The sequence below is a fragment of the Seriola aureovittata genome, chromosome 7, assembly GCF_021018895.1.
Source record: "Seriola aureovittata isolate HTS-2021-v1 ecotype China chromosome 7, ASM2101889v1, whole genome shotgun sequence".
Classification (NCBI taxonomy): domain Eukaryota; kingdom Metazoa; phylum Chordata; class Actinopteri; order Carangiformes; family Carangidae; genus Seriola; species Seriola aureovittata.
The window spans coordinates 10,824,908-10,847,469 of record NC_079370.1 but is presented as its reverse complement, the minus strand read 5'-3'; the positions used below and the strand labels follow the sequence as shown (position 1 = coordinate 10,847,469).

The following is a 22,562-nucleotide window of genomic DNA, read 5'->3' as shown; positions in this document are numbered from 1 at the left end:
GCCTTATTCCTACCAAATGTACAAAGGAAAAGAAAATTTGGGATTGATAAGATGGGGGGGGTGATTTTTCAAATACAGTTTTGTAACTTCATTAAAATGCTGCATTTCAAGCAACGACTCTGTGGTTAATGTGTGTGGATGTCCCATTGCCTTCATCTGCTTGACAGGAGCACAGGGCGAAAAGGGGTGATATGACGTCATTTTGCAGTGTGTGGGAAACATGGGGAAATTAATTTTTTCTTTTTTTCTTTTTTTTTTAATAAAGGGGAAATGGGTGGCGGGGGTGTTCTCGTGAAGCAGACCCAGAGATGAAAACTAACGTGATGAGATGAATTGCTGTGTCGGGGTCTGAGTCACTCTCAATGTGCGTTCAACAGCAAAAAACAGCCAGAGCAGCAGTCTGGTGCCGAGCTGGTGGGGGCCGGAGAGAGAGAGAGAGACAGAGCGAGAAGGACGCAGTGTGGGCGGGTTAAAGAAACGCCGAGAGGGAGGGGACGCCAGCGTAATATTCCCACCGTTTTTTCTCCCTCTCCTCTCCTCTGCTCCGTAGAGCCGAAAAAACAAGGGCATCCATCGGTGTCTTTAATCTTCCTCACATCTCGTCACCGAGCCCGACATATACTTGACATTTTTCTTGAGCTGCTGTTGAAGCGTATCTGTGTGTAGTGGTGGTGGTGTGTGTGTGTGTGTGTCTGTCTGTGTGCGCGCGTGTGTGTGTCCTTCTCCACCTGGAGGTTTGGTGTGTTTTCAGCCAGCGGGGGACAGCCGTGCCGAGCCGAGCGGCAGGGGCGTGAGAGGCGGATGCTGCGAGCGTAGAGGCTGGGTACCAACCAGGAGCATCACCGCACTCACCACGGTAATGTCAAATCGGCAGGTCTCTGCTTCAGCTAACCTTCATTTCTGCGACATTTCCTCTCCTGACTCTAGTACAACGTCTCAATATGGCTTTAGGCAGCTATGTAGCCCAAGCTGGTAATGTGTGTCAGTAGCAGCCTTTAATGTAAATGGGCTGATTATTGTCGCATAGCATGTTTCTCCGGTCCTGGATGTAATGTGTTGCCTGAACAACCTGTGAACAGATGGAGTCTCATGTTATAGCCTATATCTGGTTTTATTTCTGTATGTTCTGTAGATCTATCAAGGACTGCAGCAATGGGGAAATGTAGAGTCTTGTTATGTCAATGAGAGCTGAAAACCCCCTAAAGGCTCATTTTTCAGTTGTGGCTACTGCCACAAGACAGCAGCTGCATTTAAAATACAAAACCCTAACAAACCACAATTAAAACATGGGTAAACACCCACACAGCCTCATACAAAACCTATTCCAGCAACACACACGCATATACACTCCAGACCAGGTATGTGCATGCTCCTTAGGCTATTCTAGGCTCCCTAACTGCAAGCGTGTCAGTCTGATTTTGAGGAAAGCCAGAATACAGCATTATGATGGGAGGGGGAGGGGGGGGGGGGCATGAATATACTTATGAATTATTGGTTTATTCACGCTGATTCAACATGCAGTTTTAGATCATCATGTGGGGGCTACTGCTAGCAGGCCTTCATCAAAGGTTACATGCATGACACTTTAGTGGTGATTTTCTTGCACAAACAACACACAGCAATGTAAAAGCCTCCGTGCACCATCTGATAGGCCTGATCTCTGTTTCTCTCTCTCTCTATGTCTTGTTACAGTACCTATCTCTTCCACTGCTGATCAGTTGTTGATGCATGTACTGTGCCCCCCCCTCCCTCCCTCTCTCCTCACCCCACCCTGTTACCTACATCTACCTCTACCTTTCCTCTCCTCCCTCAGATGGACAGAATGAATTTTCTCTCCTTTCTCCTCCTTTGCTTGACTTCGGTTGCCAATGGCAACAAAGGTCAGTTCCTCATCCTTTTGACTGTTAATTGTGAAGTGTTGAGATAATGGTTTACTTTGCCATGGGAGCACGCAGACCTGTCAAGGTTTTCAGACAGGGCCATGGCTGTTTTGCCCCGAAGTGCGCCGGATGACTTTATTGTTATCTGTCATATGTGTCATAATTAGACAAAGCCGCTGTTTCCTCATTTATTAAACAGTGCATTTGCGATCACATATTACATACATACATGTTTAAACATTTTGTGTTTTTTCGTCTTCATGACCCAGTGTGCATGTGCCTGTTTCACTTGTGCTGTGAAGATGATGAATCTGTTTCCCCGTCTACAGCAGATTTATCATCCTGGATAACCATGACTCTGATTCAACATCATTGTTCCAATGATTATCATGTTGAGGGAAGGCGAATGAAACAGACAGCGTGGAGGGAGAATGTCAGAGACGGAGGTAGAGGAGAGCGACGCAGGGAAGGCGAGGAGATTGAATGGGAGATGGAGTGTCAGAGAAACACAGAGAGAGAAGAGGGGGTGGGGTGGGGTGGGGGGTGTTAGGGGAGACAGAGGAGAAGGAGCTGTGACAGGAGAGGACGTGGCCAAAAAGACGCAGGCCGATAAGGAGGGAGGAGGAGGTGGAGGAGAGAGAGGTGGAATGTGAGATCAGGTGACGAGGGAAAAATGAAAAGTGTGAGATACAAGAGCATCTGTGTGTGTGCGTGTGTGTGTCTGTGTCTGTGTGTGTGCATGTGTGTGTGTGTGTGCGTGTGTGTGTCTGTGTCTGTGTGTGTGCGTGTGTGTGCGTGTGTGTGTGTGACCGACCGACAAGGAGGGGTGGGGGAGTGTTGTGGAGCGATAGAGTGACAGAGAGAGGATGTGTGCCAGGGGAGACAGAGAGAGAGAGATGGAGCGGGATGCCTCTCAATCTGTAATCCCGGATGTAATCCACAGTCCTGATGCTCAGATTAATGCTATATAGCAGAGGAGGGAGGGAGGGAGGGAAGAGATCAGCTGAGTGGACAGAGGGCGGGATATAAATGACCAAAAAAGAGTCACGACAGAGGACTGTGGAAAGAGAGGAGGAGGAGGAGGAGAGAGTGACAGGCTAGACCTTGAGAGGAGAGGATGAAGGCTGGTTATTGAACCTCAATACTTTTTTGATACCAACCAATAATTGTCTGAAGTGTATAGAATCAGAAACAGTTTGGTATGGAAAGCTTAGTCGGGTTTACACTCACCCACTCTTTTTTTTGTCAGATATTTTCAAATTTAAATAATGATTTTGCCAAATTTAGACTTTTTATATCCAGGCAATGATCTTGTGCTGCTTGTGGACATTTGACAACAAATGACGATTTTATCTTCCTTTTTTGTAGAAAAGGAAATAGTGATGGAAAATAGCTGCTGATTCTTTTTCTGTTGATTGACTAATCTATTCATCGCATAATCATATCATCTGTAAAAGCAGCAATAGCTCAATATGAAATACTCAATTACAAATAAAAGTCCTGCATTCAGGCTTTTACTCACGCAGAAACAGTCTCAAAAAAGTAAATGTACGTCTGAAGCAGGATTTTAATGTTATAGGGACTTTATCTGCCAAATAAATGTAGGTAGGGTGAGTAAAAAGTATAAAGTACATAGATATAAAATAATGTGTTTTTCTCTGAAGTAGAGTAGAAGTATAAAGTATTGTAAAATTGAAATACTCAAGTACCTCACACTGAATTGAAGCAAAGTAAATTTACTTAGTCACTTTCCACCAGTGAGAAAAGCATATTTATATTCCTCAGTACTGAAAAAAGCTATAATTTTGGCTTCGTATCGGCTCTATAATTGAAAATTTTAAAACGATCCACAGCTCCGTCTTTGAAGAGATAGGGGCTTGATCAGCTCCAGAACCAGCAGCATTTTACCTCTGTTGACTCTCCTCTCTCACAGATGAGATGGCGAAATTAGCTCCAGTCAGATTTTCTGGAAAATTCACTGTGAAGACAACAAAGCAATTGCTAAACACAAGTCTTGTGCCTGTGTCTGATTTCAAACTCTGTAGCTCCAGCGTTACGAGATTGAGGACAACAGAGGGAGGGCACTCCGGCTTTTGTTTTTGCTCTTTGCTGGAGTGTAAAATCGTCATCCTTCTGGCTCATTAATTTGGCCTTTGATCATTCAGCGCAGAACATTCACCACAGTGATGAATAATTAATTCGCAATTAAAGGTTAAATTCACAGTAAACCTCAGGCATTTGATTTTGACTCGGCTGGTTTTTAGAGCATTATTGTGGGGGCGCCTGTGGAGGGCCAGTTTGGCTGATTGATATGAGCAATATACCTCTCTGTGTGTGATAAGCTGAAATCTGACTGGCTTTAATTAGACTGTCAACCTGGAAGGTGTGCGGAGTGGCACTGGATGTGGACGAGATAAAGTGGTCTGTGTTGGAGGGAGGAAGGAAGAAAGGAAAGAAATCTGTGAAACTTTGTCTTTGTGGTCACACACAAGCATACATTGTGTATTCTTCCACTCATGCACACTCTCACCATGTCCTTGCCCATAATGGAGTGTTAAAAATAGACACGTTGGTTCCTCCTAATTGCTCCATTTAACCCAAAGCCTCTTCGGTCTCTTCTCTGTGCCGTTCAGCCAATAAGCACAAGCCATGGATCGAGACAGAGTACCAGGGGATTGTCATGGAGAACGACAACACCGTGCTGCTCAATCCCCCGCTCTTTGCCCTGGACAAAGATGCTCCACTTCATTACGCTGGTAACGCAAACAGTAATAAACAGCATGCAGAGAATTTAGGGGGAGAAAACTTACTCTGAAAATTACTCTGAAATTTTTAGACAAGTCCATTAATTTGCTTGAATTTCCACAGAACTGGCTGCAGTGAAAAATAGGTCAAATCAAGTGTTTGCAGAGCCAAACTGAAAATCATCTCATCAAGCCAAATTGAAAATGATCTAACTTTGATTTTGAAGTGAGGATGATGCTGCAGCTGTGTGACCAATTTGAGGATATGATTTATTTATAGTAAACATGACGCTGGTTATTACAAGTTTGGAGCTATTGCCGGCCAAATTTCCCAACGGGACAGTCTAAATATTAAAGGCAATGTATTCAGTCACAGAGTCCACTATTTTTAGACCATCATAGTGTAATTCAACACTTCATTGCAAGAGCAGTCAGCAGCACTCTGCCACTGCAGCCTGATGAAATAAGGTTATCGTGTTTGCACTCGGAGTCCTGGAAATAACCGTGTTCAGTCAAATTACAGCAGATCGACTAGAATTACTCAGGGGGTCCCTGAAATTTATTGGGCTCATGTCAAGAAGGAAAAGAAAATTAGCTGTTTGAGCACGAACCATCCCTACCTTCGACTTATGTCAAACAGGGAAGATTAACTGCTATTCTGAGGGTTTTATTTTGAGTACCAGCTGTAGTCTATTTTATTCTATTCTTATAATGACTGCTTTTGCAAGATAAGGTGGCACTTGAAGCAATTTCCAGATATGTATCTGTGCTTCTCTGATAAAAGGCTAGAGGATAGGACCTGAAATCTACTCAATACTATGCCAAATGACACTTTTTTTAATACATCAGTACCTGATATTTCACTTCTCATACTGGCACATTTCTGAGTTGTTTGTCCTAATGTAAACACTTTCAGGACCACTCAGAAATTGTGAACATTTGGTCTGAACTATGGGCTGATTAACTGGTTGAATTTTTATTTATATGTCACTGGTTGTTGCTGCAGTACTTATAATAATAACCTACAAAGTAAATAAAAATCTTTCCAGGGGAAAAAAGCATTAGAATAACACAAATGGTTGAGTCAATTAAATGTGCCAGGTCACAGAGAGAGTGTTTAATGTAGAAATGTTTAAAAAAAAAAAAGAATTCACGGAAGCAGCAAGAACAATTATAAGAGTCAGCCTCTTCCAAAGTTTTGGGGCCTTGACACTCAATCTCTCAGTCTTTACTTTCGTGTGCAGACTGCACAGTTTTGTTGCAGGATCTGAGGTTGAGTGCAGTAAGGGCACAGAAGCACAGAAATGTATGCTGGATTTTGACTGTTAGGTGCTTTAAGAGTAATGAGTAAAAACCTAAAACAAATCTATTCTAAAATTACCTGGAGGCCAATGCACAGAGGCTGAATTTAGGATTACATAATCTCTCCTATGTGTTCTTCTTAAAACAGTTGGATGGATTTTTTGAAGCAATTTGATGTTGATTCAAAAATATATAGATAAAAAATTGTATTATTATGATGGATTCAGACAATTAATTTATTGAAAATTTCAAAATAAATTCATAATATTCATAATGTCTGATATGTTTTTCCCCCCTCACACATTTCCTTCCACTCCCAGGTGAAATCTGTGGCTTCCGTGTTCATAATGGCCCCTCGGGTTCAGGTTCAGTCCAGTTTGAAGCTGTGGTTCTGGACCGCTCCACCGGCGAGGGTCTGGTCCGGTCCAAGGAGCCACTGGACTGCGAGAGCCAGCGGGAGCACAGCTTCACCATCCAGGCCTACGACTGCGGAGAGGGTCCGGACGGAGTCAATAGCAAGAAATCTCACAAGTGAGTGCGCACTCCTCCTTCTCCTCCCAATTGAAATAGGAGATATTTCACGTCTTTAACAATGATTACAGTCACTGTCTGAGATTTCCCCTGGCTATTGACTATAAAGACTATCCAGCCATTCCTGCTTCCTGTTGTTAAAATAATCCTTCTCTCTCTGCTTGTGTTCTGCTTCCCGACTCCCTCAGGGCCACCGTGCATGTTCGTGTAAACGACGTCAATGAGTTCTCCCCCGTGTTCGTCGAGCGTCGCTACGAGGCTTCAGTCCCAGAAGGGCGTCTGTTTGACCGAATCGTGCGCGTGGAGGCTCTGGATGCCGACTGCTCCCCACAGTACAGCCAGATTTGCTTCTATGACATCATCACTCCCAATGTGCCCTTCGCTATTGACAACGATGGTGAGATACGTTTCATCTTGTAATTGTAAATCAAACGCCGCTGGAATCATAGACCTATTAATATTTGTTATTCTTCGCAAAAGGAAATGCAATTCCCTCACCACACACCACATCATGTTGCTTGTTTGCTGTCTGCACTCTTGGTTCTCTCTGGCCTTGGTTGCAGGCAGAATCACTGAATTCAGTATTCAGCTCAGTATTCAACACCTGATGTCCTCAATACACGAAAAACACACCAGACGCTGCTGTGATACTGATGTCTGCATAGCGGCAGAGTGTAAAGAGTGGCAGCTACCTAATTCCTCTCACAGGTAGAAACCAAAAGATGTTAAAATAGACTTTGTGTGGGCGGACTGTTGTTCTGTCTCTGCATAAACATCACAGCTGCTGTTCAGTTTAGCATCCTTTTGTTCCGGCCTGCTCGTAGATTCCCTAAATTCTTCATAGGGAAAGAAAGAATGTCACGAAATGTTATTGTACCCATTGGCTGTAGTTGGTCGGGGATCAGTTGTGGCCATTTTGTAATGTGACACAGCAGCTGAGGAGGACCCAGCTTTAGGATGACTCTGCAGAATTGTCCCAGACTCGGAGGGTTTTTGCGAAGGATGAGCGGCTCCTTTCATTTTTGGGTCGGACTGGTACCGCAACACAGAGACCTTTTGTTCCAACCTTGTTCAGATGCTGTAGGGCTGTCATTGTCTATTTTGTTTTTTTCCCTTTACTTTGTCTTTTCTGTTGCTACCACTATCTCTTTCATCCCTCTGTTTCTCCACTCACCATGTCACAGCATCTTCTTTCCTACCTTACTGTTTGTCAGCCGGTGTGCTGAGCGCTGTCAGCCCATCACATCTACACGGCGTTGCCTTTATCTCTAAAAACAGGAAAAACCCTTCAGTTTTCATTCGGTTCAGCGCAATTTATTGTCTTCTGTTTTTGTGCTTTTTTCCGTTTCTGTGTCTGAATGCAGAGCGCTGAACAGGATGGTGGCCGTGTGGACGTGCCGTGATAAAAGCTCTATCAATGAGTGCTTCATTTGTGCTGGGCTTTCAATGACACAATGTTGTTGATGACTAACGCCTCTATTTCTGTTTCCCTTTCATTCTTTGTTTCATTATTTCCCCTCCTCTCTGTCTGTCTCTCTGTCTGTCTATCCTTCTGTCTGTCTTTGTATGTCCAAGGTAACATTAAGAACACGGAGCCGTTGGATTCGAAGCATCAGCGCGTTCACACCTTCTGGGTGACCGCCTTCGACTGTGGAAAGAACCGCGCTCAGGCTGACGCCCAGGTTGTTGTCACGGTCAAGCCGTCCTGCAAACCCGGATGGATCGGTAATCAATGTCACACATCGCTCTGTTTCTGTCCTGATTATTATCCTTAGGTAACTGTCTTAAGGCTAGAGGGATTTTTAGTCGATATTTTAGTCGTTTAATCTGTTGCGTTTTGGTTAAAATTATCACTTTGATTTGGAATATGCGTGGGCTCCTCCTCGGATGACTCACCTTTTCATGTTTATATCAAGAGCTGAGTTTTAAAGAGGTGGTGCTGAAGCTACGCAATAACAGGGGAAGGCAATTAATTAAAGTGTGATTAAATATTTATAGAATCATACATACTTTTACTACATTTTTTTGACTCTAGATTTCCCTGCAACATGAGCATTGACAGTTAATTGACACACTCTGGTTTGTGGTTCGGTCATGTTTTAATATGTTTATATATATATATTATTTCAATTTCAGAATAAAATGCAGTACATTTCAAAAGAATATCACGTCAGCTAACTTGACTTAAGTTGACATTATTTTTAGCAGTAAGTACATTCAAAATATGTATGTTTTAAAACTTACACAAAGACCTTGAATAAGGATTGCATGCTTGATGTGGGACAGGGAAATGAAACAAACAATGAAAATTGTTAGCGAATGTGTGGGAAGTGAATGGTTTGAGAAAGTCTGAAATGGAATCAATAAGTTTATTGCGTTAAGAGGACCATCACAGGCCTTAGTGCACATATTAGTTGCTTCATCTCATAAAGTTTCTAACTTTTAGATCAAAATGTTGTATGATGGAGGGTCAGGTTTCAACCATCTTACTGTATCTTACTGTTTTTAGGATGGACCAAGCGTGTAGAGTACACACCCGGGTCAGGGAGCATCCCCCTGTTCCCCAGTTTGCATTTGGAGACCTGTGAGGAGACTGTGTGGAACATCCAGGCCACCGTAGAGCTCCAGACCGGCCACATCGGGAAGGGCTGTGACAGAGACAGCTACTCTGACAGATCTGTGCGCCGACTGTGTGGTGGGTTCTGCCGTACGCCTCAAAACTTGTGGCTAATTGGGAGTCAGAATCTATTTTATTAACATCCTCTCTCTTTTTCTCTCACCAGGTGCTGTCAGGGGCGAAGTAGATCTCCTCCCACCTCCATCTCCTGCAGCCAACTGGACCTCAGCTCTGCCCACCCTCCCGTCTTCTGATTCATCCCTGGTCTTCTCCTTCAACGGATCCAACCATGTTGCCGTGGTGCCGGACTCGGTCGTCTCGGCGTTGTCAGGCGACCACTTCACCCTCCAGCTGTGGATGCGAAGGGGCGGGGCCAGCATCCAGCCTGCGACCACTCAGACCAGAGGAAATCGCAAAGAGGAGGAGACCATCGTGTGCAGCACTGTCAAGAACGGTGCGCTATTTCGTAGAGTCGTAGTTTTGATGAGATTTGAAGGAATTTTAAAAGTGTTTTCAAATGTGTGGAGAATAAAATGGGCAATTTTAGTAAGTAAAGCTAAAAAAAAAAAAAAAAAGTTGCCTTCTGCTTCAAACACCCACAGGGTCAACCACTCAAATCGATAAAGCTGCAGGGAAAATCGCGCCTGGAAAAAAAAAATAGCTTTAACTGTTTATAGCTTTAACCACGACTATTGGGGCGCTCTTGAGAGAAGCACTTAACCCCCAGCTGCCCCACTTGAGCAGCCAAGTGGACAGCAGCCGATCGGTAAAACACTGTAATTGTACCAGGCAGAATATTGTGTACATCATGTGAGTATTTTCAATGTTAGCTCTGCAAAAACTGAAATAAAATTAGGGACGTAAAACAGAGATTAAAATCTATAATAAAGCCATTGCACAGTTTTATTTCTTCCCGTGGTGAGATTCCCGGGAAATGCCTGGTGATGTTCAGATGTTTTGACAGGACTACGCTGACCCCCAGTTATTTTTTCTGTTTCTCTTCTCGCCTCCTGATCTACAGATGACTCCTTCTCCCACTACTCCCTCTCCGTCCACGGCTGCCGCCTCTCTCTTTTCTACTGGCCCGACGTCTCCGCCGCACGGCCTGTCAAGTTCTTATGGAAACTGGAGCAGGTACTGGGGGAGCGGCAACACTTAGCTTTGATGTTCTCACTTGCTCTGTTTCCTCCGTGTTTGTACCTTAAAATTAAACTGAAATAGAGGAAACGCAATATTTAGCTAGTTAGTTTTTGTTTCTGTGTCATGCCAAACATCTGGCCCATCCGTCATGGGATTACAAGACACTGCTATATCATGAAACATGCATCTTCCAGTAATACACGAACGAAAACAACAAACGAGCATCACTCACAACAAGTTCCTCTACATACTTTCAGATAACATATTCATGCGGAAACTTCTTAATGAGCTGAAAAGAACTAAAATGTATCCTGATAAAGGGATTCCCCCCCCCCCCCCATCTCCCAAGTAACTGGGTAATTTAGCTCATTTATAAGTGAACAGCCAGCTCAGTCTTTGTGGAAGATACATATTTACAAAATCAATTTCTGTTTTTATCTTCCTTGTGGAAAAAGGGCAATAGAATACAAAACTAAACTCGTTTTCAGACTGACATACTGTCCAATTTCAATATTAAGTGGTAAAATACAGTTTCTTAGACAAATTGAACACAACATCATTATCATATTTTATCATCCGAAACCATGCGTACATGGTAAACAGTGGCGCAGGCATCAGAATACGTGAACAAGGAAGGACAATTTTTCCCCATTGGTCTTTTGAATATTGATCATGTGGCAAACTTGCATATCCACATGCATGTGAGTATAATGTGGTTCAGGGTGGGGGTTGGAGGGGGTGTGGGTGGGAGGGTGAAGGGGGTTTGTTTTGACTGAAGCCACTGGTCTCAGACAGATTGAGGCAGCGTGGATTAAAGGATGCTGAGCTGATACAGAGAAGATTTGTTAAATCCCTCTGTCTGACCCACGATATCTTATTACCCCGGTCTGACTTTTCTGCCCCTCTGCCCGTATAATTCCCCTGTCGCTCCTCTTTGTATTCCTATGAAACAAATATATCTATGAAACAAAACGTGCACAGGAATTTACCCTGATTAAACTTTCACCAGCGATGCTGATGTATACTACACAGATACATGTTACTTTTTAGATAAAAATTAAACATGACCAGTTTCAACCAAGGAGACATTTCCCCTCTAAACTTCTAAAAGAGGTAAAATGATCCAATATTGGCAAAAATACAAAAATGTGCCAAAAAAATAAAAAAGGCAGATTTGCCCCATTGATCATCTCATGACGTCTCAGATTTATTTCGTGACCCTTTGGAGGGGGGCAACCCCTAGGTTTGGAACCACTGCACTAAATCACCCAATTGTATCTAAAGAAGTTAAAACTAACTCACAACTAACCAACTAAAACTAACAATACTAATGTGTATAATAATATATACAATAATATGTCAGTACCAGGAGCCATTTTTCTGCAGAACTTTACTTTCAGTACGATGTACTAATACTGCTGTGCTTTCACTTAAGTATTAGTATTAGTAGTATTTTTTACTTTTCTTCCACCTCTGATATTCACAAACCCGTAAATGCTTATCTCTGTCCAACAGGTGTGTGACAGTGAGTGGCATCATCTTTCACTCAGTGTCCAGTTTCCCTCAGTGACCCTGTATGTGGACGGTGTGACCTTCGACCCCGCCCTCATCCATGACAATGGAGCTATCCCCAACCCTGCCCCTCGCCAGCGGATGTTCATCGGCGCCTGCTGGGGTAAGACACTGAAATTTATGCTCAGTGAATTCACAGCTGACATACATTTCATTCCGTCTTAATGATGGATTTTGACAGAAATGAATGCAGCCAGAGAGCGAGGAATCCTGCTTTTTTTTTTTTTTTTTTTGCATAAATGCCATGAGCAGTCATTGTATTTTCCTCCTGCTTTGCATTCCTCCGTCAGTGAAATGTCATTTAAATCACACTTCTCCAAAGATACTATAATGCCATTTTCGGCATAAGCAACAGCATGTTACAAACCCTCACAAGGCCTCTCAAGACAATCTGTTGAGACATTTCCTGCCTCACGCCTTTCACTCCCTCATTTCACTCAGTTATAATTTGGTTGATCTTTGTCCTTAAGGGCTAATAATATAAGTGACTTATCAATTATTCAGGACAGCAGAGCAACACAACGGGCCAGACATCTACCAGGCGCTTATGCCCGAACCACTGGTTAAAATGGGAAACTCTGGCTGCCAATTAGCACTGAGAAACACACACAGATACACACACACACACACACACACACACACACACACAGACACACACACAGACACACATTCACGGTCTCTCATCTACAGTGGAAGTCGCTCTGCTGCCTGCGTGGCAGCAGCTGCTGCTAGATAATGAGGAGTTGGTGCATTTTCATCATCTACAGCTTTTTCGCTTGCATTGTCTCACTCGTACCCGCTCGTTTTATTTATTTATATATTTTTCATCCTCCCTGTCAATCAGTGGCACCTCCAGCCTTCCTCTCACTTCCTTTTCATACCTTACTACATTTGTGTCTCAGTGTCTCTCTCAGTGTTTTCTCTTCTTCTGCTGTATTCCCCTTTGACCCTCTCTGGTTTTCCCTGCAGAGCCCGAAGAGAAGCAGAAGGAGATACTAAACAACACCATCCCAGAGGCTAAAGACTCAGGTGACCTCCTTGTTTTCACTCTGTTGTCAGCACGAGGGTGTACACTTTGTCATTTTGATGTGTCATTGTCGGTGTATGTGCATATTAGAAGGGGAATGTTTTGTTTTTATATGTGTTTACACTGGGTCGTCTCTTGCTCTTTAGTGAAGTATGTTGGCGGTTACCATGGCCTGTTGTCTGGGGTGACGGTGCGTCCCGGCAGCGTGGAGCCTCACAGTGTGGTGGAGTGTCTGTACGCCTGCAGGGAGGGGCTGGACTTCGGAGACTTGGAGACTCTGGGCTCTGGCATGAAGGTAACACCTCACAGAAGTGTGTTATAGCACTTTATACAGAGAGGCCACTCAAAGGACCTTTTTACATCTGGAATGATTATACCTATAAATATACCCATAATTTGGATCTTTCATTCTCATTTGTACATTTTAAAGTCTTTACCCTCCAAAATTAAAGCACAGCTCTTCTCCAGGACACCACGCTTTATTCTCTAAACCTTTTCAACTGTCTTGCCTTCATCAGTGCCGTGTCTGAGGTTGTTTCTGGTTTACCACTCTCCATCGATCAGTCGTGTGACTTATTGATTACCACAGATGCTAAGTACAGACACAAGAGCAATATAAATGACTTTAAATTCAAAGCGTACAACATTACAACCAAGTTTTCAACATAAATATTTCAAAAACAACATTTCATGAATTATTAACCATTTTTAACAAATTTTTTACTCTTTAATTTACTTTTCAAAATGCATTATATTCAGATTTCTTACATTTCTTAATATGTGTGGACTATCTTAACAAACACATTACTTACCCTAACCCTATTCCCCTATTTTCACAAAAGCCCTGTTTTCCAGAGTAAATCTAAACCCCTGAACTCCACAAAATGGGTTCAGACTTAGCTCTTCATTTAACCCTCTTAGGCTGAAAGTATCCAATTTACAAAATCCAGAGCATCCCACCATTAAGGAGAAACCTCTATAAATCTAATTCTAAATCTCTAAAGTCTTTAACATTGCCAGTAAACCCATCATCGCTTACTCCCCACCAGCAAGTAGGTTTTTAATATATTTTTTAATATAACTTGTGAATTTTTACTGTCAAATTATCTCGAACTTGAGACTCTCTTTGGGTTGCACATAAGAACATAACAGTTTTGCCAGAAGAGATGTCACCATCTACTTTGCCTTCATCGTGTTTGATTTGTGTGCACTTCTATGTTTCACTTGTCTGTGCAAATGTAGTTCTGGTTTCATGCTTGCAGCTTGTGGATTGTTGTAGATTAATTGCAAACACAAATTGTTGTTTAAGTTCTCGAATGTGTTTCTAACCACCTCTAGTGGTGGTTTGGGTGAGCAGATCAGATGTGTGTGTGTTTGAGGTATTTGTGTTTAAAGTGTCTACATTTGATCACACAGGATGAATGTCATTGCCGGGTGTCAAAATGAATACTGCTATTTCTTTGCTCCCATATCCGCTCAAAGAACGTTAACCTGTATTAGATTCAACAAGATTAACCCTTTGCCCCCTTTGTGTAATGCAAGCACAAACTGTAACGTGTCCAATTTTGTCTTGAGCCTCTGTAACATGATGCAGATTAATGTGAATGTATAAATTACTGTGGACTTTTCAAGTTTGTCCTTTTGCCTTGCAGGTTCATGTGAACCCCAGCCAGTCAGTGTTAGTGCTGGAGGGAGACGACATCGAGAGCTTTAACCGTGCAGTGCAGCAGGTCACCTACAGAAACTCTCTACGCTTCGCCACCCCTGGAGTCCGACCCCTCAAACTTACCACCTCACTCAGGTACAAAAACACACATGCACACATGCACACAAAGGGATAAAGGCTCTTTTCACAAGTGCACATGGACGTCAACAACCATACAGATAAAAATCTATCACAGAGGAGGTGGAGGTATTGATTCACCACCAAGAGTAGATTTGAATGGACCAGAATGTAATACAACCACAAGACTGCAGTCACAAGCATAAACCAATATTCAGCTTTACTAGAGTATATTCATACTGTGTGTGTGTGTGTGTGTGTGTGTGTGTGTGTGTGTGTGTGTGTGTTGTGTGTGTGTGTGTTTCAAATGTAACTCAAAGTAAAATGCAGGATAATAACTGCGAGCAGTAGAGAACGAGGCAGGCTGAGGGGAAGTGATGCCACACAAGAAAAAAAAAAACTGAACATCACAAATGTTACATCAGACTCTTGACAGCAGTTCACCATGTGTCTGAGAGTTGACTTTTCCTCGAGCAGTTTGTAGCAGGCAAATGAAGTGTCACTCTCAGGGCCTGTGCTGCCGCACACTCCTTCGACATTGAACTCATCAAACGTGGACCTTGCCTCAGCTGTGATAAGGACTGGTGTGACATGAAAGAAATGATTATATAGAGAACATGTCAAAGCAAGAGATAAAAGGGAATATCTTATCTCTTTGTACATTCAGAAACCAAGTAAAGTTGTCTACGACGGAGTAACCTGCAGGGGCCAAATTCTTCTCCCCTGGCTTTACAGTAACTGAGGTGGTTAAAAGATTACGTTTCAGAAACTGCTTCACTTTGAAGTGTTGAACCATTTATATCTGTTAATATCATTCACTTGTTTTCATTTCAAAACCTCCTCACATTGTCAGCATGCTTCTCTACAATTTATCATGTTTCGAACTGGTGAAATTTTCAGCTTTACCTTATAATATTGGGGATTAAACACAATTTGTATCTTCAGTTATTTACCTTTAATATCATGGTTGGCCTACCAAACACAACACTGTTCGGCTGCTGCACAATGCCTGAAAACTATCCCACATTGGTTCAGTGTGCATCCTACTGAATCACCTGGCTGTGAAATAAAAAGCACACAAACTCCGGGTCACTGCTCAGCCATGCTTAACAACTGTGAACTGGCTCTCTGGCTTTAGCAGTCACTTTTAGCTGATGAAATATTAATTCACCTCTGGAAGAACAGTCCATCGCATATACTATGTGGTATGTATAAATACTAAACCCAGCAGCCTGCCGACCAGTTGGATCTCATCAGACTCTCAGCTTGTGCAGATTTTCTTATTACTGTCTTTGGGGACTGTTGTTTTTGTCGCATGTTGATGAGATTAAAATGATTACCAGGCCACAAGTCAGTGCTGGAGGTTTTTTTTTTTCTTTTTTTTTTAACTGACTGTGTTTAAGATTCCAGGGATTCAAGGTCATGGACAGATTTTTTTCCCCCTTGGTTTTCGGTGAAGTGCACCACAGTTTTTCTTTTTTTCTTTTTTCTTTTTTTTTTCTTCCTTCAGCGTGTTTTATTGCGTGTGTGAAGATTAGACTGATTTGAGGCCAGGAGTTACCCAGATGGCTGAACAGCAGGCCCTTCTGGAGAGGCTGATAGAAGCAGCTGCTCACTCTGATAGTGGAAATGTAACACACACACACACACATACTCTCTGCTTAATCCCTTTTCAAATATGATGCTGAATTATAGCGCAGATGAATAAATATATGTAAGCAGCCTATCATCAATCTGATTTGCTCTCCCTTTCTGGCAGGAAAATTGAATTTGTAACAGCAGAGCTGCAGTGGTTTGACATTTACTACTTTCAGCGTCACAATGGACCAAAGTTAACCACAGTCATGGTGGAATTTGTGTACTGGATTGTGAGAACATTGCACTGGATTTAGACCTTTTGGTGCACGATGACTGTGCCAACTTTCTGGACAATTTGAAAACAAGACCAAGAATCCATGCTACTGGTGCTTGGAAATGCTAACATGCTCACAGTGAGCAAAGTTGCTATGATTCACCCAGAGAAGCGAAGTAATATCTGTACCAGATATCTGGCAGTAGTTGTTGATACTTTTACTAAAAAAAAACTAAAATGTCGACCTCATAGTGGTGCCTGAGGTAAAGTCAAAGGGTCAGTAAAGCAGCATGAATGTCTGCACAAACTTTCATGGCGATCCATCCAGTAACTGCAGAGATATTTCACCCTGGACCAAAGTGATGGACCTACTGATGTTGCTATTCTTAGAGCCGTGTTGATAGCATGGGTAACAAAAACTGCAAAATTTGGCTTGGCATACACTGCAAATAGCTGAGTTATCTAACCAATGGTATTCGTTCGATCCCTTTTCATCTCTCTTTCTCACTTTGACACACACACACACACATACACACACACACACACACACACACACTTCTTTGCTCCCTGCCAGATGTTTCAACGAGGAGAGCTGCCTATCTCTCAAGCAGTTGGAGGGCTACCTGGTGGTTCTCCAGCCTGACGCCCCTCAGATCTCCCTGTCCGGGGTCGGCCCTCATCTGGCTCGTCCTGCCCCTGAGTTCGAAGGTCCCCGCGGTGTCCCCCTTTTCCCCGAGCTGCGGATCGTCTGTTCCCTGTCTCACGCTGTCAACACTGCTGCACAGGGCATGGAGGGTGGAGGTGAGTCATACATGACACAGCTCAGATTCATGCAGATTTAACTGATTTTCTGTTGACCTCCTGGCTTTACATCTGTTTATGGAAATAAATAGATTCCAGAAGATTCTCTCTGTAGTCTGCACCCATTTGTTTCTTAATGATCTTGCCCTTTCCATCATCACTTAGCTCTGATGTCCGACGCCGTGGCTCACACCTTGGACGGATGTGAGGTCCAACCACTGGGGGAGGAGCTAAACCCAGAGAGGGAAGAGCTTCTGGTGGATATGGATGTTGTGCGAGAGAGAGGACTGGAAATCATCAATACCACTGCTTATATTGCCATCACAGGTACAGCAGTTCATAAAGAAATTCTCCACCTTTTAAAAGTCATCGACTGTATTATTATTATTATCTATTTTTTACAAGGAGCTCGTCATTGAGATTAAAAAATATCACCTTTAACTGAGTCCTGCCCAGTTAAAATCTGTAAGAGAAGCAAAATACAGAAAAATAACCCAAACTTTTGGCAAAAAAAAATAGTTTTCATATAAAACTATAAAATGTTTTCTGGTCCTTCAAAACTTCTTCACTCAGTTCTTTGAAATTCAATGTAATAGATTCACAGTGACCTAAAAAATAAAAGTCATCCATTCAATACAGCCACCCAGAGCTGTCAATACGTAGCTGCAGACTACTTTTCTCTCCTCCTTATAATCTTAGTATTGACTCCCTGTCTTCGTTTTTGTTCTCTTCTCTTTTTGTTCGTCGCTCCCTTCAGGAGCCGAATCCATCTCTGTGTACGAGGACGTCCTTCGCTCAGTCCGCTACCGACTGGCCAAAGGCTCAGCCCGCTTTGAGAGGCGGTTCCGCCTGTCCTGCTCTGAGATGAATGGCAGATACACCAGCAACGAGTTGACTCTGGAGGTGAGGAGAAACATCACTCATGTACAGTAACACCTCTGGTACTGACAGTGAAGATTGAAATCCTGTAGATAAAAGCCTGGAAGTTTCTTGACCTTTGTGTGTACATGCATGAAAGCGGACCTTTGAGCTTGACTGTGTTGTTACGTATCCTTTCATAAGTGGCTGTGTTGCTGTGGAAAAAAAAACAAAACACAAACACAGTTTTCCTCCTTCCTTCATCAGGTAAATTTCCTTCACTCTCTGGACAGTCTGTACCACCCGTCCCACCTGCTGGCCTCCCAGCAGCAGTTTCTTCACCCATCCCACCACGCTGGGGAGTTGAGTGGACACACCCTGCCCAATCCACACCGCAACTCAGGTGACATTTGCCTCTCACTGGCTTCATACTTTCTGCTCTCACAAAATTTACACAGTAACATTCATTTATATACAGTATATAACACCTGTGCTCCACAATAAGACAAAAGAAAGTTATAAAATGCAGTAACATTGGTTAAACTAAAAAAACAGTAAAGTATAAACACGTACTTGGCTGAGTCATTGCTTTTTAAAGGTGTCCAGAGTGTTCACAGATCTATAATTCAAAAGGGGGAGCCTTACAAAGTTTCAGATCCATAACTTCAAAGGCACAGTCTTCTTTAGTTTTAAGCCCGGAGCAACCAACAAACTCTTATCAAAAGACCCCAGACACCTACTAGTGATAAAGGGCTGCAGCTGGTCTCTAATGTTGGTGGGAGCCTGACCATGCAGAAACTCTAAAACTAATCACAGGACCTGGACTCTGAGTTTGATGCGGAGCCAGTGTAACACACAGTGTGTGTGCCCAGTGTGGCGGACACCTCAGGTGTTTCAGTTGTGCATGAACTGCAGTGATAGAATTATCAGGTTTAATCACAGTGCCCACACAGTCTAACACCCTGGAGTTCAAGTCTGCCTTTAAGGAGATCAGCTTGGACAATTGTCACATTTTTCATACTTTCATATCCGGAGTGGGGGAAATCTTTGAGCAAAGCTGCTGATTAACCATTCATTCAGTGATTGGTTCAACATTTAAACCTGATGCAGTGTTTATATGGAAGAACTTCAGGAAGAATTTTGCATTTGAATTTTGAATTTTCTTGGACACTTAACCCCAATCACATTTATTCCCATTAAAGACATACAGCTTTAAAAAGATCACTCAAACTGGGATGAATAGTGTATTTGTTGGGGACTATTTTCAGCTGTGGATTAGTACCCATATAGGTTTGGCACAGTGTCAGTGTTCAGCGTAATGAAAGAATATGTCACCAAGTGCAACGGTGTGGCTCACTGATGTGTTTTTTATGATGATTGATATGTTTTTGGACAACAGTGGAGCTCTATGGCACAAAGACAAAAGCTACATCAGGCTTTGGATACACACATAGTGCTTGTTGGAAGGATAAATTCATTGTTGTATTTGTTGACAATAGGAAGAATATAGAATTTCATCATTATCACCCTTTAAAACTGGAGATTATTTTCTATAGGTAATTGTCTCTCTGTGTTTTTTTTTGACAGTGGTACCAGGAGCAGCCACCGTCATTATAATGGTGTGTGTGGGTTTCCTGGTTGTCATGGTGATCCTGGGCGTTTTCCGAATTCGCTCCATCCATCGCCGTGGTGAAGGTGCCAGAGGCGGGGCCAAGGAGGGCAGCAGCCAATGGGACGACTCTGCACTCACCATCATCGTCAACCCAATGGAGGTAAACACTCGATCGAAAATTGAAGGTGAGTGATGACAACTGTTCAGCTCTTGTTTTCATCCACACGTTGGTCTTTTCCGCAGTCCTATGAGTCTCGCATGGGCATCTGTGCCGAAAACGAAGGGGAGGGGGAGGAGGATGAGGAGGTAGCAGAGTCACCTGACGACGCGAGCGACGACCAGCGAATCATCATCAAGAAAGAGGGAAGAGACGGCAACGCCCGTCGCTACTGAGCCACATGTATCCCTGCACCAGTTCTCATGGAAACCACAAACCGGCTCACCAGTCACACACTTCAACACTTTTAATATCAACGACTGCTGACACCACTAGTATAAGGAATGTATGCTTACAAACACTACGCACAACACAGTCACTGTAATACTCTTGACACGCAATGCCATATGTGACCTATAGCCAACAACAGGCTGTTGTTCTCCACCTAAATGTTCAATGGCACAATGTATACAGTTAATGTAATTTAACCGCCTGAGCAAACCCCACCAGAATTGTACGTGGTGCACCAGTTCTAAATCACACGATGGTCATGTGTCTGTATAGTGTAATACTGGTTGAATGAGATTTATTTCTTTTTTTTTCTTCTTTTTTAAAAAAAAAAAAAAAAGATTGTATTCTATCTTTTGTTATCGAACACAGAATGAAATCTTTACAAAACTGAAAACTGGAACAATACACAACATGCAGGCCTTGAATAGATCTGTAGGCACAGACACAAGCCTTGATCCTGACATGTCTCTGCGCTCCCTTATTAGACTGACTCGAGAAGTCTGTGCACAAGCTCTTTTCTCCCTCTTTGCATCCTCTCTCGACACATTCCTCGACTACCGTTACCCGCAGAGTGAAGACAGTGAGGTCAGACATTATGGTCACTCTCCAGCGTATTCACAAAACCTAAAAAAAACTGATATGCTTTCAGGTATTTTTCTTTTGGTATTGTGACTACTTTAGTGCTTCAGCTCCTGACTATATTTTATATAGGGCTGATGATAAGATTTGAGGACTATCAACCAATAAACCTCATCCTTTACACAAGTTGGTACTTCTGCAATACTCTGACAATACAAACTAAAATCCTCTTGGTGTTGAGTCCATGATATGTTAGTGAGGTTTCTGGTTCAAAGTGGGGTCTTTCAAAGTTTCAGCTTGTGCCGCTAAACGACAAAACATCACCATCTACAATAAAACTGGTGTAACCCAACCTCTGACCCCCCCCTCCCTCCCAGTGACCGCTGGAATGTCTCTAAATGACTCTCACTGCACTGTTTCACTCACTGCACACTGCTCTTACAATAACTGCAAGACATCACACGCAAACACACACACACACACACACACACACACACACACACACTCCATAATGCTACCCCTGCTGTCTCCAGAATGTCAGCTCAGCTTGGGCAGTTTTGATTGTATTGATTGTAATGAATTTTCTGTACATACAATGATGAATATTATGATATTATTATTATTATTATTACTATTATTATTGCAGCCACTCTTTCTCTTTTTCTGCACACTTTGAGAGGGAGCAGATTATGATTTACTTTTTTTTTTTTCTCCCCATTTTCAGTAATCACCTTGACAGCATCAGAAAACATTATAATAATAATAGTAGTAGTGATAAGGATGATAATCCCTGGCTTGATGAGTGTCTCTTAATTTGTGTGTAATAATGTTGTAATTTAAGAACTTGTCAATATCTGAATCACAGAAAAAGGAGGGCACATTGTTGTGATACTTAGATACGTCTCACTCATTTTATCTTTCACACTTCCAAATACTTTTTTTTTTTCACATTTCAAAACCTTTTTTAAATTTTTTTATTCACTTACCTCTCCATCCGATATCTTTGATTCAGTGAATGTCCAACTGTGTGCTTCTCCTCACCTCTCCCTCCCTCCCCCCTTGCCTCCTTGCCTTTTTCCTTCACCTCTCCCTCACGCTCCCTCTGTGTCTCTTGCTGTCTGTCTGTGTAGCCTATCAATGTGCAGTGCTAAACCTGTCAGTAAATAAAGCCTGTCGTTTTTTGAGTGTGATGTTAAGAAGGAATAAACATTGCATCGATTAATAACTTATATTATTACTATGTTACTATTGGAACATTATCTGTAATTATTGATACAATGATGACATGGATTATGCTGACTAATTGTTATTGAGAACTGTCAGAAAACATTACAAAATTCATAATAAAAACACTATATGACGTCTCCATGAGAAAGATTTCTTGTTAGAGTAGGGTTCATACGGCATTACTGCAGTACCACATACAGTACTTACACAGAAACTGAACCACCACATCATAGCAGCGGTGGAATACAACTGAGCATATTTACTCCTCTTTTATTAAGTCCTTTACTTGAGTTATTTCCATCTATGCTACTTTATAATTCTATTACATTTCAGTGGGAAATATTTCACTCTTCACTCTGCTTCCTTTACCCAACAGCTGGAGTTACTAGCTACTTTCCAGTTTTTACGTATGAAGCATAACATAAAATGAAAATAATTTTTAGATTAAACTAACCAGCAGTATATAAGGTAGTTGTAGTAACTTGTAGTATTCAGTATTCAGAGTAGTGTACATGTCCTTTACTTAAGAAGATTTTACTATAGCTCCTACATCATACAAATACTCCATTACAAGTTAAAGTACTGCAAT

General features: G+C 42.4%; 1 protein-coding gene across 1 annotated transcript; it reads left to right on the top strand.

The window, feature by feature from the left end:
- The first annotated feature begins 469 nt into the window (after nucleotides 1-469).
- clstn3 (calsyntenin 3) lies at nucleotides 470-22,110 on the top strand. The gene is made up of 19 exons (XM_056380200.1): nucleotides 470-856; nucleotides 1,814-1,880; nucleotides 4,514-4,636; nucleotides 6,247-6,457; nucleotides 6,646-6,854; nucleotides 8,033-8,182; nucleotides 8,967-9,152; nucleotides 9,241-9,528; nucleotides 10,096-10,208; nucleotides 11,730-11,889; nucleotides 12,756-12,815; nucleotides 12,960-13,108; nucleotides 14,466-14,614; nucleotides 17,023-17,249; nucleotides 17,415-17,576; nucleotides 18,007-18,152; nucleotides 18,375-18,510; nucleotides 19,695-19,879; nucleotides 19,963-22,110. Exons 2-19 carry the CDS (start codon nucleotides 1,814-1,816, stop codon nucleotides 20,110-20,112), a joined length of 2,871 nt encoding a protein of 956 aa, XP_056236175.1. The 5' UTR covers nucleotides 470-856; the 3' UTR covers nucleotides 20,113-22,110.
- The last annotated feature ends 452 nt before the right edge of the window (nucleotides 22,111-22,562 follow it).

What these genes read in the sequence shown, in the direction of transcription:
- clstn3 (XM_056380200.1), top strand. Translation starts at nt 1,814, where the DNA reads ATGGACAGAATGAATTTTCTCTCCTTTCTCCTCCTTTGCTTGACTTCG. An exon ending in CTGCAAACCCGGATGGATCG is followed by an intron (nt 8,183 to 8,966) that starts GTAATCAATGTC and finishes TACTGTTTTTAG; the next exon opens with GATGGACCAAGCGTGTAGAG. An exon ending in ACAGGGCATGGAGGGTGGAG is followed by an intron (nt 17,250 to 17,414) that starts GTGAGTCATACA and finishes ATCATCACTTAG; the next exon opens with CTCTGATGTCCGACGCCGTG.